At 35.8% G+C, this 17410-nt stretch overlaps 1 protein-coding gene across 1 annotated transcript; it reads right to left on the bottom strand.

Moving 5' to 3' along the window:
- Positions 1-397: 397 nt before the first annotated feature.
- LOC111044340 (THO complex subunit 3) lies at positions 398-17381 on the bottom strand. Its single transcript, XM_022329456.2, has 5 exons — positions 17099-17381; positions 16461-16617; positions 13289-13493; positions 3558-3719; positions 398-2276 (listed from the first exon to the last, which is right to left on the bottom strand). Exons 1-5 carry the CDS (start codon positions 17288-17290, stop codon positions 2015-2017), a joined length of 978 nt encoding a protein of 325 aa, XP_022185148.1. The 5' UTR covers positions 17291-17381; the 3' UTR covers positions 398-2014.
- Between the last annotated feature and the right edge of the window lie 29 nt (positions 17382-17410).

Below are 17410 nucleotides of genomic sequence, written 5' to 3' on the forward strand. Positions count from 1 at the left end.
TAAGAATGAGGCTTACAGTTCAATGAGCAAGGAAAGTTGTGTGAGTGTGTACAACACCAGATTTTTCCGTCAGTTGACCGATTTCTTATAATTAATTATTAGAAAAGTTGTAATATATGTTTATATTGTAAATATGGGGACGATATAAAGGTACCTCCTTGATAAGTCCGGTGTCCCTTCAAACAGTGTCTCTAGCACTTTCAATGGAGAAAATAATAGATGACATGGCTAAATCTTCACAATATACTGTACTTACTGTACTGGCCCTTCTCATTACCGTAGATTGAAAGTTGTATTCATGAGCGAGGTCTACTGTTCGCAGAACTACTAGTTTAATAAATCTCAAATCAAATCTTTCAAATTCAAATCGATGTTTGTATTTGGATTAAAAAAGTAATTCAATACAAGTTATACAACTTTATTTTTCACAGTATAAAACAAATTTCATAGAAATTATTGTACGGTTGACGTTACATAAGTTTCTAAAGCAGTAACATTTCTTAATTTGCTGCTATTTTTCTTAACAGCAGCGCATTGTTAGTAACTGCAAATTTCACAAGAACGTATAAGATAGACAATACAAGAAGTTGTGTGTACTTTGAAATTCTTTGCCGACAATACTGTCTTTTTGATCAACCATTGCCAGTAATACTCATCTGCCAGAGTCCAGTTTATCGCCGAATACCATACCTTGAGGTGCGTAAAGACTTATGAGCCATGAACAAATGCATTTCGCTTTCCATTAGCTGAGCCGATTATATCTGTAGCTTACTGTTTCAGTACAAAAAACATAAATAAGGGATGAGACCACAAAAAGCGTTTCTTCAGGAGCCGACCGAATTTGCCAATCGGAGAGCTTCCTGCCCAGCCGACTCTCAAACACGTCATCTGAAAACGCCTGAAAAACGCTTAATATGGTCTCGCCCTAAGCATAGATAGCATCAGCTGATGAAAAGTAAAATGCGGTTGTTCGTAGCGCGCACCTTTACAATACCAGATTCATCAACTAAGCAGTGAACAGAAATCCGTAGACCTTGAGATTGTGGACCGTATCTAGTTTGCTGTCTTCCTAGTCCATAATTGTCATCATCTGTCAGTGTTTACTTTACTTCAGAATGCCATACCGTACCTTAAGGCTGTGCAAAGGCTAAAAATAAACTTTCTACTCGTGATATTTTTTAAAGTTGTTTGATTTGTATATAATTAAGCTATCAAAATGAAAAAGTTTTCTCAGGAAAAATTTTTTTTCCGATCATTACTTTTTGAGATATTAGCGCTTAAAGTTTAAATTTTTGAGACAGAACATTTCAAATTTGGTAAGATATAAATCCATGCGATTTAGAGGATAGATTCTTCATAGTACTGTTGATCTAGTAAACAAAAATTTTCTGAAAATATGAATTTTCAAGATAGTTATTCAATTCACTAAAAATAACCAAAAATAACTTTTAGTTGAGTTATTTTTGGTAAATTGAATAACTTTTTCAAAAATTGATATTTCAAGAAAATTTATGTTTTACTAGATCAACAATACCATGAAGAATCTATCCTCTGGATCTCATGGGTTTATCTCTTACCGAATTTGAAATGTTCTGTCACAAGAATTCAAACTTCAGGCGCTTATATCTCAAAAATTGAAGATCGGGAAAAAATGTTTTCCTGAGAAAACTTTCTCATTTTGATAGCTTGATGATACACTAATCGAAAAACTTTGAAAAATATCACCAGTAGAAAGTTTATTTTTAGCTTTTGCACAGCCTTAAAATACGAAAAGATCCGCAAGTATCATTCACTCAAACACCTTATTGGTTAACTGATCAGTGGAGGGGAACGCTTATTCGTAGCACGCACCTTCACAACTCAAGATTTAACAACTCGGAAATTCGAGTTTTTTCTAGTCCATCATTGTCATCATCTGTCAGTGCTTAGTTTATTTCAGAATAGCATACTTAAATTACAAAAAAGGTCCGCTACTATCCACAACTCAATCACTCGAACACAACCTATCCGGTAACTAATCAGTGGACGGAAACCCGTAGACCTTGAGGTTGCCGGTGTCGCGCTTGCGGTCGTACTGGTCCTTGTCGTCGCAGGCATAGGCGAGCAGGTAGGCGGACGGGTGCCAGGCGACGGTGAAGGTGGCCGCCTCGACGGGGATGTCGACCACTTTGGCGCCGGTCGCCACCTCCGCCACGTCGATCACCAGGTCCTCGCTCGCCGACGCCAGCATGCTCCCGTCAAAGCTGAAGCTGATCGTGCGCACTGGCCAGTCCAGTCTACACACAAACAACACAAACACAATTCAGGTAATTAACAATAAACAAGTGAACAAGAAGAAGATAGGAGGAAGATAGGAGAAGAAAAGCAGGAGAAGGCTAAGGAGAAGAAGAAGGAGAATAAAAAGAAGAAGGAGGAGAAGGAGAAGAAGAAGAAAAAGAAGCGGAGGAGGATAGGAGAGGAGGAAGACAAGAGAAGAAAAGAAGGAGAAGGCTAAGGAGAAGAAGAAGGAGGATAAAAAGAAGAAGGAGGAGAAAGAGGAGGAGAAGGAGAAGGAGAAGAATAAGAAGAAGAAGAAGGAGGAGGAAGTGGTGGAGGAGTAGAAAACAGGGGAGAAGAGGAAGCGAAGGAGAAGGCTGAGGAGAAGAAGAAGAAGAATGCTAAGGAGAAGAAGAAAAAACAGAAGAAGGTTCAGAAGAAGATGAATGAGAAGGAGAAGGCGGAAAAGGAGGAGGAGCAGAAGAAGAAGGTGAAGGAGGTGAATGAGGAGAAGAAAAAAGAGGAGGAGACAGGGGAAGAAGAAATGGAAGAAAAAGACAGAAGAAGCCAGGAAGAGCAGGAAAATTAGATTAGATTTCTTTATCTATGTATGTTACAATATTTACTGGCTTATACACTAATTTACATTAAATGACGGTAATGCTAATTATTCAACGAATTTTACAAAGTATGAACAATTAATTAATGAGAATAAAGATTAAATGCAATCAGAATAACGATAATTGGAGTTAGCTGGCTGAGTCGAGCTTTTCGCTAACTCCTGCTATTTGCTAAGTCTGTGTTAACTCAATGCTATAGTGGTACGTTAGAAAAAAATTAGCAGACGAGATAGCAGATAGCGCAGGTTTGAGTCCGCCAACTCTCTTAAAACGGCAGCCATATTTGTTTTGGTCATATTTGGTAGCAAAAGTGAGGTTATAATCTTTGAGTTACACAAATTATCCGCTTGGATCACTATTGCAGTTAGCTTATAGCAGTTGCTTTTAGATAGGGCGTTCACAATCCAGAGTTAGCAAATAGCACATTATATGGCTAAAACAACATTGTGAATACCCCTCATAACACAATAATTGTTTTCTCTGTTTACTTTCTGTAATTCAACCTTTATTAAAAGCCTACATATGTTTATCCCAATTGGTTGATGGATTTTACTTTTAATTTATAAGTTACGTTATTTTGTATTCTAATTGACTGGCCTTATGTCAAATTGACATAAAGTCAAGGCCTCTATGTCATCCTCTTTTTTGAGCTAATAAATTTGTTCTATTCTATAATCTTACCTAGAAAACGTTCGCACACAAGCCAACTCATTGATGTCCCAGAGTGAAACGAGTGCATCGGCTGATCCTGTGGCGAAGTAGCGACCAACTGGGTCAAATTCTATGCATATGCACGTGCCCGGGTGTGCCTTCAGTGCATGCTGCAGCTCCAGGTCTGGATAGCTGCATAGTCATACAAACCTATTATTGCAGTACTACATATTACTACAGTACGATTCAAATTAATTGACCACTAATAGTTCTGAGACCCTATTTCCACATAATTTTGTATAAGGCTGGCCACTAACGGTAGGACATGCATGATAGTCATGTTGAGTCAACAAAGCGAAAGGCTTTTTCGTTGCAACATTTTTTGAAGTTGAGTTCTTGTATCATCGATTTTTTGTTGTTCATTTTTTCTTCGTTGCTCTATTGGAGGTAAAATGATGTTTCTATTACAATTTGTAAATTTCCAGTCGTTTATTTATTGTTATTGGATGTTTAGAAGCCTCTGGCTGATGACAAAACATGCATGATGAACATGTAGGTGTGCATGATAAACATGCATGTCCTATCGTTAGTGGCCATCTTAAGGAGTATATGTCTTCTCAAATGCATACAATAAAGTTACTAGAATCAATTTGATACAAGTCCTCAGTTTTTGCTACAGATGTCATATAAACGAAAACAAATAATACAAAACAAGAAACAATATCTACTACACTAGTAGTTCTGTGAACAGTAGAATAGAATATTTTTATTTGTCCAAGAACAATTACATGATTGCATGAGACATTGTCAAGATAGTTATAATATTCAATTACATCTTAATATATTTCTATACAATACTAGCAGGAACCCGTGCTCCGCAAGGATCTATTTCAAAACTTGACAAACTGAAAACTTGACGTAATGAAATTTTGAAGAATTGAAAATAGGCCTATAACCATCCTTGGTTAATTAAGAATCTATATGCAAAATTTCAAGTTAATTCGTCCAGTAGTTCAGACGTGATGATGCGTCAAACATAATTTTCCAATCCCGTACGTGTATAAGCCAGTTCTTTACTTTATTAATTATAGATATATAGTTTAAAAAAATGTTAAAACAACAGAACTAAAAGTTGTCAACCTTATCATTCTACCTCCATTTAGAGTGGCTTTCATTTGAATGTAAATCTATATAGATAAAGATGAATGTATGTTTGTTCCCTATAGACTTGAAAACTTCTTGACATAACGGCATGAAACTTTGGGAATATGTTGTGTGAATATTAGGGATGGTTTCTGAACAGAAATTTTAATAGGGGGGCTAATAATTATTATTTATTAATCTATTTTACAGAACTATGTTTCGAAATTGTCGGCCGAGCGGCTACTGAAGAACGGAAAGATGATCATGATAATATGATTTAGCATCTAAAGTTACCAGCTATAATAAACATGTCACCCTGTGATAAATTGTGCACTGGTATTGAAACGGTAGTTTGGAGTTGAAGTGTAGTTGATTGGTACCAGCTGTGTAGATAATGGTTCCTTAGAAGACTTATACAAATAATTATCACTCCCAGTTGAAAAAAAGTTATTCACCTCATGAAAGAGAGTTGTTCATATTGCATTCATTGATAACTAAAGAATGAGAGGATAATTTACAATCTATTTGAATTTAGCTTAGCTTATATTCATCCTAAAATCGAAGATGGAAAGAATATGGAATCCTGTGTGATTCATCGTACATCGCATTTTTCCTGGACCATCTATTGACAATCAACAACTATGAAAACATTGAATTCATCTTTGAAACACTGATTTAACCTATTTTTTTTTTAATTCAACACTTTACTAATAGATATTATTACCAATTGATTGAGAAGAATATGTTTTCGGGATAATGAATGCTGCATGACAAAGCACATAGGAAGTATTCACTCTATATATTGAGATGTGAATGAAAATATTGATTGTCAGATAAATTTCATGATTCACCAAATAAAGTTAAGTGTGACATGAGATACATTGACATTTGGGCGGTACGAAGTTCGCCGGGTGAGCTATTTATAAATAAAGCTTTATTATTAATAGTCAACGCTTTGAAAAAAGACAGGCTCAATCACCAGGAATACTATAAATTCTATGAGGGACCAGTAAGCCATTAATTTTCAGTACCTAGTTCAATCACTTCCATTGTGGACACTGGATACATTATGGACAATCAATACGTAAGAAATTTATTAGCCACAGAACAAAAAACTTTTGATTGCAGTGACCCCGACTACTACAATAATTATGAATAGCCATTTGGATCAAATATAAGGATTTACTCACATCTCTCATCAACTCGTACTTTTTATTCACAAAATATTAACAAAAAATATATAGCCTATAAGTTATATTGGATGAATTCACGGCTAGTACTCAAATTTGTCTTTTTCTGGCCGTGCTACAAATAAATGTAGGTATATTTTTGTAATCTTGTTGTCTATTAAGAAAGTTTTCAATGTGATTTTTGATAGCAATAAAATTTGAATTTGAAAAATAATTAAGTTATCAACAAACATACTCCTAACCAAAGAAAATCTATGTGCTCTTTTCCAATCGGAATGTATGAGACTCCATACCACAGAATGTCCATACAACTGATAGAAGGCGCAAACCGAACTGCATGGCCAAGCATACAACAATATGGAATACACACGTGGCAAGCTCGCGCAAAATTAATTTGATCAGCTGATTGACAAAACTATTTTCAGCTTTCCAATGATTACAACATATGTTAGAATATCATGTGTCAATTATCTCAGTTCCATATGGCGTTCACCTTACCATGTTCATAACCTTACTTAATAGGATCCTTTTTCATCCTTTGAAACCCTTAGAGGCAAAATATCTCAAAATCCGTTCTTAGTGCGCGTCTAGCATGTTTGAAGAATATTTGTGCAAAGTTTTAAGTCTGTAGACCAATTAGTTTGAGCTGTAGTGTGATTTTACATCAAAATTTTCCAAAAATGCCCTCTCCTGAACTCCAGATCAGAATTTTTCTGCATAGATCTAATTTTTTTTCGTAGCTGAACAAAAAAATTCCTAATGACTTTGCTGTGAAATGAACGGTTAAAAAGTACAAAATTTTTGGAAGGCCCCAGCTCCCTCAGGGGGGAAAATTTCTAAAAAAACCTTTCTTAGTGGATGTTTTGAGGCTACCATATACAATTGTGCAAAATTTCAAGTTTTTAGGCTCAGTAGTTTGGGCTGTGGTGTGATTTCAGTCTGTCGGGGCTTAGCCTTTTATATATAGATATAGGATATAGATAGATATAAGTCATAATAACATCAAAGTATCCATTTTTTAAAAGTCATAATACATTCAAATATTCACTTCTCATAGTACTCTTTCAAGCTGTAAAAGGGATTTTTGACTAGAAAATTGTAAAGTGCATCTTTAAACTTCAAAAACGGGAAATTTCTTATTTATTGAGGAAGGTGATTGAAGTCTCAAACCTACATTTACATGGCTTCTTAAGGTATTTGATAACCGTACTTGTGGTATATGCAAATTTGCATAGCTTCTTGTATGGTGTGTGTGGATGTTTTTGTTGCTGGTTAGATTTGTTTCCTCAGAATTGACATGTAGTAGCAGGGTGTACATGTACAAACAAATAACTGTCATTATTCTACTTTTAATATAAAGTGGCTTACAGTGGGCTCTCATCTCTGAGCTGGTTATAATTCTAATTGCTTTATTTTGTAATAACAAAACTTCGGATACTCTTGCACAATTTCCCCATAGAATAATACCATAATTCAATATAGAATGAAATAGATCATGATAGATACTTATAGAATAACTTTCAGGTACATGGTATTTCAAAGTCTTTAACAAATAAATAACCTTTGAAAGCTTACTACATACTGAATCTATGTGGTCACCCCATGTCAAATGATTGTCAATCTGAACCCCCAGTAATTTAATTTTTCTCACATATTTTTCTGTTTTAAAGAGGTTATGCTATTAGGAAGATCATTGACCATCACTAGAAACAACAGTGGCCCCAGTACTGAACCCTGAGGCACACCAAACTTAACATAGGAAGCAGATGATTTGTTTCCATTCACATCAACTATTTGCGATCTGTTATCCAGATATGACTTGAAAAAATTGAGACACTCTCCACGTATTCCCAAGTGATTTAATTTTTGAAATAGAAATGAGTGATCTACACAGTCGAAAGCTTTACTCAAATTGCATTCTGTAATTTGAGCCACACATTTATCCTCAAAAGCCTGTATTATATCATCGATAATAGTTAAAACTGCTCCTGTAGTATTTTTGCCTACTCTATAGCCGAACTGGGAACTACTTATCAAATTGAGACTGTCAAAGTAGGTAGCCTACAGATTTGGGTCATTACCTTAACTATTGAGATTGGACGATAGCTTTTTGGTTATAACCTATCCCCACTTTATTTGAACAATGGTACCAGTCTTGATATTTTCAACTTTGATGGAAAAACTCCCTGTCTCAGGCACATATTGATGCAATAAGTAATTGGTACAACAATAGACTCACACACACACTTCAAAACCTGGTTGGAAATATCAAATATGTCTGCTCTTTGAATTTTTCATATTTTTTAAAACTTTGTAAACGTCCGCACAAGAAACATCCCTCCATTTGAAATTGTTGTGTGGAGAGGGCAGGTGCTCCATGAAGTCCTTAGCTGTCAACTGAGGTCGCTCAATGCTGTCTCTTGCATCCTGGACTGATGAGAGGTAGTAGTTTTTGAACTTCTCTGGTGGAATCTGGATGCTTTGTGACTTGAAACCTCCATTCCTCACTTTGTTAACAAGGGTCCATGCAGCTTTTGACTTGTAGTCAGATTTTTCAATGTAGCCAGCATTATGATTGAGCTTTGCCTTATTCAGTTCATCCTTATAGATTTTTTTACTTTTTTTGTATGCCAATTGTGATTCATTGCTTTCATTTAGTAGGAAAATAGTTCTGAAAGCCATCATAGTATTCTTCAATTCAGCCAATTCTGTGGTGTACCAATTTGATTTTTTTCCAGTTTTCCGTGTCTTCTTACTTTCTTTTATAGTTATACTTGGGCATATTTCGTTGAATATTTTGTAGAAGACTTCAAAGAGATGATCAAAAGCAGATTGGGCCTCCTTTATACCCTCAAATATTTTCCTCCAATCCACTAACATCAATCTATTCTTCAACCTATCAAGCCTTTTTAGTGATACATTTCTTGCAAACTTTTTCAATGAAGGCACCTTATCATTCATTGAATTATTTGAAAATGTCAAGTGGATACCAGAGTGGTCTGAAAAATTGGAATTCAGTATTTTAAAATGAATGTCTTGTTTGTCGACTGTGGTGATGACATTATCCAGACATGCTTTCTCTCGTGTCGGCAACATATTCAAGTAATCGTTAAATTCGCTTAGGAGGTTTTTGAACTTCTGCACACTGGATTGTTCTGTTGCTACATCAAAATGAGCATTGTAGTCCCTACCAATAAATATTTCTTTCTTAAACTTGAATAGGTAGAAAAGAAGATGCTCCAACTTTACCATAAAGAGAATAGGGTCTCCTGATGGTGATCTGTATATGCTCACTAAGATCACTTTGTACTCGTTCAGGTGAACAGCTGCTGCTTCAAATGTAAGTTCCTCGCATATCCAAGCTAAGTCAATCTCTTCATAGTTTAAATTGTGTTTCAAGTACACCGCTACTCCTCCTCTTGAGTGATCTTTTCTGCAGTAACTTGAGGCCAGCACGTAGTTATCAATCACCTCATATCTCAAAGCATCATTCCGCTTCCAGTGCTCACTAAAACACATTACACTAAAATCGTGCTGATCAGCCAAGTGGGAAAGAATGTTCAATTTTCCTGAGATTCCTTGTAAATTCAAAAAAGAATTCTTTGCTGGTAGTCAGCATTCTCATCCAGAGCTGCATTAGTTTGTAACGGGCTACTAAAATCTGGCTCAGATAGCGATACATTATTACCTATCACTTCACGTCTAAAAAATGTTTCCCATGTAAAGGAATAGCCTGCTCAGAAACACAGTTCTTTTTTACTCCTGATGAAAAACTGCCTACAAAGTTTATTATCTTCTGAGAAATTATTTTTTTCCCAATATAGTTAAGATGGAGCCCATGAGTTGTATGAAACCGTCTGCCTACATTACACACATCCAGGAATTGACAATTATTGAAATATTCACACAGTTTAGCAATCTCCGTATTAACCCTTTTTACCTCTTGATTGGTGCATGACCAATCTGCTAAGTCGTGACGATGGGGTACTGAACAAACGATAACTTTCGATTGTCGAAGTTCTTGTAGTATTTTTCGCAAATTTATCAAAAAATCCTTCGCTTCATTTCTACCAACATCGTTTGTTCCACCCAGCAACACTACACAGTCGTCTGATCGAATATCAGCACAATTGTCTGGTCCTACATACTCAAATTTAGCTCGAGATTTGATGGTCGAAACAACTGAATAGTCACTAATCTTACTGATAATATTGTTTAAATTTCGTCCATGACTGTCTGCAAATAAATGGATTCTTCCAAAACTTCTTTTCCGTTGTTCGTGAGATTTAGTAGTGTTTTCAACCAAATGTATTCTAGAAATAATGTGTTTCACCCCTCTGTTCCCATTCAAAACATCACTGTTACTGTTCAATGAGTCATTATGTTCTGAATAGTCATCCAAGCAGGAGAATCTATTGTTTGTCATTACAGAAGAGGAAAAATTTTATTTATTCAATTGTTGAGGTGACATTCCACTATATCTCATTGAATTATTTCTCTTTGAAGAAGTCGTTATCCATTGCTCATTTTTAAATTTTAAAATATCGAGTTCAGTCTGTATTTTATTTATTTTTTCTTATTTTTTTAGACATACTTCACTCAAGTTGCTTTTCTGTTTACTGAGTTCATCATAAGCTTGCTTGAACTCTTTCATTTCTGATTGCATGAACTGAATAGTCTTATTTAAGTTATCTATTTCCTTTCTGAGCTCACCATTGGGAATATGTAGTTCACATTTTCCACAAAACCATTTTTCCTCACAGATTGATAGTCTTTGATACTCATATCATTAATAACAGCACATTCTATGTGGTACCAACCACATAGAATTCTTGGAATTCTTCAATCTTCGATTCATTATCAATTGATAGTCTGTCCAACAGTTTTATAAAAGATGTAAAACTTGATGATGGCTATACAATAATAGACCTCGCGCTCAGTAAGTTACATTGACCTGTTGTTATGTTTTCTCGAAAAAATAATAAATAATTAATAAATTTAAAATGTATAGAAAAACCCCTAAAAAATAGAGCTTTCTGTCCTATCGTACCGTGACCGGAACGTGACCGGAATGTGAGTGTGAGCGCTGTTTTCAGGTCTGGCTGCAACTTTCTACAACGTTGATGGAAAGATAAATTTTCAAGATATTCTATGTTTTTGAACGGGTAGTATTATAGTCAACTACTGTCTACTAACGTTGATGGAAAGATAGACATTTTCAAGATGTTCGATGTTTTTGAACGGGTAGTATTATAGTCCACTGAACAGCTTTTATATTATTCAGGAAATTTTGTCCAGTTGTTTTTTGACCGAGCGAAGTGAGGTCTAAGATTCAAGTCGACGGTTTGGCATTTCTGTTAATGTTTAAATGTTTGAATGTTTATATGTTGCGCATTTACGGCGAAACGCGGTAATAGATTTTCATTTAATTTGACAGGTATGTTCCTTTTTCAATTGCGCGTCGACGTATATACAAGGTTTCTGGAAATTTTGCATTTCAAGGATAATATAAAAAGAAAAAGGAGCCTCCTTCATACGCCAATATTAGAGTAATAAATCTGGTGTGGCGCACTCACAATACTTTCCTTGCCGTTATGAGAATTGATCACCTGACGCTAGTGTTCTCGCGCATCTCAAGTCTACTTATAAACAAAGATCTGAGCCAGCTGGTGACAGGACAATAACGCTGGAGACACACGAGGTCTGCTATCTCTCCATAGTGAATGATTTAATAGAATCAACAGTTGCCAACAGTTTGCATTATTGAATAAACACATTTTCTCGAATTTCGAGCTTATTTCCAATTTTAGGTGAAAATGTCACTGAACATTAATTGTAGAGATTTTTATGGTCAATCTTTTCCACTTGAAATTTTTTGTTTAAATTGTATCTGAAGCCTGATAACTGGGAATCTAAAATCAAACTTTGCATAGATGGGGCGGAGCTCCTGGAAGTTTTACAGATATGAGACTTGTGGCAGTTGATAGAGCAGTTATCAATGACTATTTAAGGTATAACTTTAATGAAAATCGTTGGAGCCGTTTTCGAGAAAATCGCGAAAAACCCTGTTTTTGACAACATTTTTCCCATTTTAGCCACAATCTTGAATCGCATTTGATCGAAATTGTTCGTGTTGGATCCTTATATTGTAAGGACCTCACGTTCAAAATTTCAAGTCATCCCGTTAATTGGGAGATGAGATATCGTGTATACAGACGCACATACACTCATACACACACACACACACACACACACACACACACACACACAAGTAAAAAATCAGACTATATAATTATTCATCATAAATCAGCTGACAAGTGATTACACAGATGTGTGGAGAAGCCAGTCTATTGCTGTATCTCCATAAGGTCTGTAGTTTCAATCAGGTACTTGTGGATGAGAATACTGTGTGAGGTCTACTGTTCACAGAACTACTAGTTAGTATCAGTTAACGTTCTTAGGTTCGTGTCAGGTGATTCTATAAGCCAATATATTTGAGTGATAATCCACTGTTTCAACATATTTTGTCATTTAAGGAGAAAAGGTCATGTATTCTGCATTCTGTGGAAAGACAACATTATAAGAGGTGGTCATGGTCATCTGATTGTAAATCACCATAATCACAGTGCGGGTCGTCAACCTGCCTCCACGATGTGCAGGCAAATTCAGCTCTGAGGTCACATCAGTTAACGTGTCCAGTATAATACGAAACTATTATTCCGTTGAGTTCTTATGGGACTATTTCCAAGCCTGGCCAAGCGAGTATGAAAATAGTATCATTAGAACTCTTGTAAATGATATCTCGCTATAACATACACGTTCACTGATGCAGTACTTATATGTGGGAATTGAGCTTTAGTGATTAAGCAGCACGCGGTTTCTGGCAGTCACATCCCTAGGGGCATGAGAAGATACAAACTAATAATATTAGTAGTCAGTTGATAATAATTAAAATAGGAAATTACTAAAAATATTAGATTGTATTTTCTCATGCTACAGAGCCCTGAACAGCATTTTATAAGACCCATGTCAGACACGGTCTTATTTCACACGATTTTGAAGATGTTACATTCACAATTGAAGATTTGAATTATATCTTCACAATTTAATATGTAAATTACATCTTCACGATTGAAGATGTTTATTTATGTATTAATGAATAATTATCAATCCATCTAAATTTAAAATTGTTTGTTTTATTCTAATTTATATTTTCAGATTGTGATTTGGTGTAGGAATTATTGAAATGGACATAACCTATGTAGGCCTATAATATTTGGACAATTTGAAACTAAATTAGGAAATTGAAGAAGTTTTGGGCAATATCTTGTTTTTTTTCTTCTCCGATCATTGTATTGTTTGTGCTAACCTTATAAATAAATAAAATGAAAACTTAAAATCTGAATGAGTTTTCTCAAATATTTATACCTCAGTATGTGTATGCAACCCTGGCCGTTGGTGAGGAAGAAAAGCGAGCTCTCATTGTTCCAGCTGATCTCGTTTACTTCGAAATGGAACTGTTCTTCGGCTTTGATTTTATGCGTTCTCGAGTCTATGAAAGTGACTAGGTCCTCTTTGTTCCCCACAGCGATTGTGTTGCCATCTGGTGACCAGGTGATGTTTATGTTCTCACCTACAACAAACAATATTTACACACAACGTTATTCAAATACGATTTGTCATAAATAGAAATACAAATCTCAGCACCTCTTCACAAGACTTGAATGTCCGAAACATGTTGTGATAAAATAATTCAAAAAGGGTACTGAGATTTTTATTTCTATCTATATTACAAGTAGCCCTAAAGAGAAAAGAGCTTATGCTGTTGATTTCCTTCTTCGTAATAATTATGAGTGCTTTGAGGAGCGTGGACGTGCTGGGCTTACATTATGTGACCTCAGCAAGGCTTTTGACACGCTTGATCATGCAATCCTTTTGAGTAAACTCAAGCACTATGGGAGGAATAGATCCCCTCTTATGTTGATTCAGTCCTACCCTGGGATCCTGTTTGGTTTTGTCCTGGATAGGAAGCTGTCTTGGGCTGACCACATTGAGACGGGTGCAAGCTGAGCAGGGTGGTTTTCCTGCTCAAGAAATTAAAATCCAGTGTTCCTGCGTCCTATCTCAAGGACCACTCAGTCAAGGCTGTGGACATACTGAATCTGCAAAAACGGGCCGCCAGGATCATTACTGGAAACGAACATCTTGCTCATTGCAAGCTCATTTTTGCTAGGCATTCTAACTGTAATCAGCCACTTCCTCCCTCTATATGTTCTATTTTATATTATATATTCTCTCTATTTTACTCTATGTTCTTTAGAGGTGTAAGTGTGTGTGTGTGCGTATGTGTGAATGTTTTGTGTGAGTGAGATTTATTCACTATTAAGATTTCTTGCTTTTAGTTTTCACTTTTTTTCCTCTTAATTTATTCAAAATGTAGTGAATTGATTTAGTTGTTTCCTTATAATTTTTAATTATCATTTAATTTCTAATTGTAATGTATACTATTATTTTTATGTAACTTATAATCGTGGGTTAAATGGAAGAGGGGGCTTTTATTGCCTCAATTTCGCCCACATCACTTTTATTGTAAAGTGTAAATAAAAGTCATTAATCTATCTATCTATCTATCTCTGCCTCATGTACGTGAAGAAGAATCAACAAAATTTGTTGACTCGGACCGATGTGCATCAGCACAACACCAGGCATCGAGAGCTGTTTGAGGTCCCCAGGGTTCGCCTTCAGAGATCGCGGGTAAGCTATATGAGTTCAGCACTGCGCTACTTGAACAGGCTGCCTACAGTAGTGGAGCAGTTGGACCTCAGTGTGTTCGAGCACTACATCCGTAAACAAAGCCTACCTGTGCCGACGTCACATAAATGCACTACGGCTTTGTTTACGGAGGTAGTGGTTAGAGAGGGTTTGTGACGGGTTTCCTGAGATTCAGGGCTTATTACGATGTCCAGGATAATGTGAATGATGACCTGTCTCAAATTTTATCAGACTAAAGTGCCATTATGTTAAAGAGCAAGGCCTCGTATGATAAATATTTTTTGATCTGAACTTGATTTTGTTATTTTATTTCACGACATGACGCCATAGATCCTAGAAGTGTGAGTAGCCTAATGGATGAAGGAGAAGGTATAAGGTCTGCTATTTATGTTCTTCCAGAGCATAATTCGGTATAGCCTCACGCTTTAGGGTGGAGCCATAGATGTGTCACGAGTCCTACTCATTCATAAAAGGGCCCTGAGAATCCATTGTGGTGCTGAGAGACTTGACCACTGCTATCCCCTCTTTGTGACAGAGAAGATCCTCACAGTCTTCTCCCTCTATATATTTCAAACTCTTTGCACAACACATTCAAATGTGGGGGAGCTTGTAACCATGCAGAGTTTCCCCCCCCCTTATGAGACTAGAGGAAGACAGAGACTCAATGAATCCTACCAATGACTGAACAGGACTCGATCAGGCTTGACCCACCTGTCTGTCAGGCTCTACAACAAGCTACCAGTGGTGGCTAGGACTCTGATTGCCGGCCAAATTTAGAGGGCCTTGAAAGGGTTTATTGGATGAGCCTCTGCAGTTTGTACTTACTACGTGAGTTTTTCGTATTGGACAGCAGCTTGCTAAGCGCATATTTTTGACTACTTTTTTCTTGATTATGCCTGCTTTTGTTCGAATCTTTTGACTCTAGTTTTGTCAACAGGCCTATTTGGTTTTGTGTTTTCCTGATATGTCCTTGGATGTACAATACCCACCTTATGGACTGAATATAATATAAATAAAATGGCTGTCTAATGCCCACCTTATGGACCGAACATAAAATAACTGAATAAATGCTTACTTACTGTGGAAACTGACTCCACCTAATGGTCCTTTCGTACCTAACTAATTTTAATAAAGGTAAGGACTCACCGGAATTTTAAGAGTCCCTGGATAGCAATTTTAGTTGGTAGATCATCAGTCAATGATCGTCAGCACGTACATTCAGTTCAATAATTTATTACAGCATTCACAGAGTTCAAAATTTTTAGCGACACTTCAACCGATTATGAGAGAGTACAACAAAAAACAGCTGAGCTCCTTCCAAGTTGCCGGGAGAGAGTACCTTTACAACGAGAGATAAGGCCGATACTTCCCCAAAGTTATGGTGATGAGGGGTAAGCACCCTTAATTGCAAAAGACAGAAACAAAAATCTCCACAAAACTAAATAAAATCATGGATCAGAGAGGAACTTCCGAGAACTCCTTTCCGAGAGAGGATACAATAATTATAAAAAATATAATTTTCCAAAGACATTCACATTTATGATACCACAGAAGTGAAAGAGAAAATATTTATTGTATTAAAACTGCATGAGTTAAAATAATAGCTGGCTGGCACCTTCTCTTATCGATAGTAATAGTCGCTCCCTATGCCAGCCCACTTAAGAAATGTGTTGTCACATTACTTATTGTTTACACTGCAATAAGTAATTTATACAGTTATTCTTATAAAACTTCTAAATAAAGAAAAATATATTATCACAATAGACGTCACAGCCTCTATAAAGAGATTAACGATTTAACATTTGTCACCTTACGACGCATACCGTACCTTTTGTGTTTATAACAGCTGCACATTTTTGGTAACGAGCATCCCATATCCTCACACTTTTATCACCGCTAGCTGTACTCAGCAGTTCTGAATTGGTAGCGTGCCAACATAGTTGATCAACACTGCCACCGTGCCCTCGGAATGTGAACTCTTTATTCTGTAAATAGTAAGATAAAAGGTAGTTGACATGAAAATATAATTATTAGTGTTTCAGAAAATTATTAAAAAGACACCTTACCAAAATGTCTAAGCATCAACAATTAACATTGTTAATTTAATCAATTTTTTTACCAAATTGTCAAAGCATCAACAATTAACATTGTTAATTTTTATTAGTCTAATTTGAGTTAGCTACATGGCAAAATTCAACTTTTTATAAGACGAGACTTTAGTCACTTCCCAATAAACAATTTAATATATTTTTAAAAACTTAATATATATAATTAAGATGAATATAGTTTCATTGCAATTCAAACTTAATTTACAAAAAAAATTATTGCTGAAACATTGGGTTTAAAAATGCTGTACGGTAAAGGAAAGGAATTCTTTAAATTTATGTACATATCAGTTGCATAAGCGTTATAATATTTTAATTTATATAGAACTTGAATAAAAGTAACAGTTTTATCATCACATACCAATCTATCCCTGTCAAGATTGAAAATCACAACAGATTTGTCAAATGAACCGGAGGCCAACCGGCGACCGTCACAACTCCAACCAACTGAGTGAACTTTTGAAGAATGAGCTTGATATTCTCTTATCTTATTATGTGTTTTGAAAAATCCTTGAAGTTCATCAATTCTTGAAGGAAACCACGATCTAGACATCTTTGTATTGATGTTGAAGTTGATGACTACAAATTCCAAACAAATCACATAACCTCAATATTCAATAAAACAGCAAAACGTGAAATCACATACTATGCCTTCTATATACATGACATTTCT

The sequence above is a fragment of the Nilaparvata lugens genome, chromosome 4, assembly GCF_014356525.2.
Source record: "Nilaparvata lugens isolate BPH chromosome 4, ASM1435652v1, whole genome shotgun sequence".
Taxonomy (NCBI): Eukaryota; Metazoa; Arthropoda; class Insecta; order Hemiptera; family Delphacidae; genus Nilaparvata; species Nilaparvata lugens.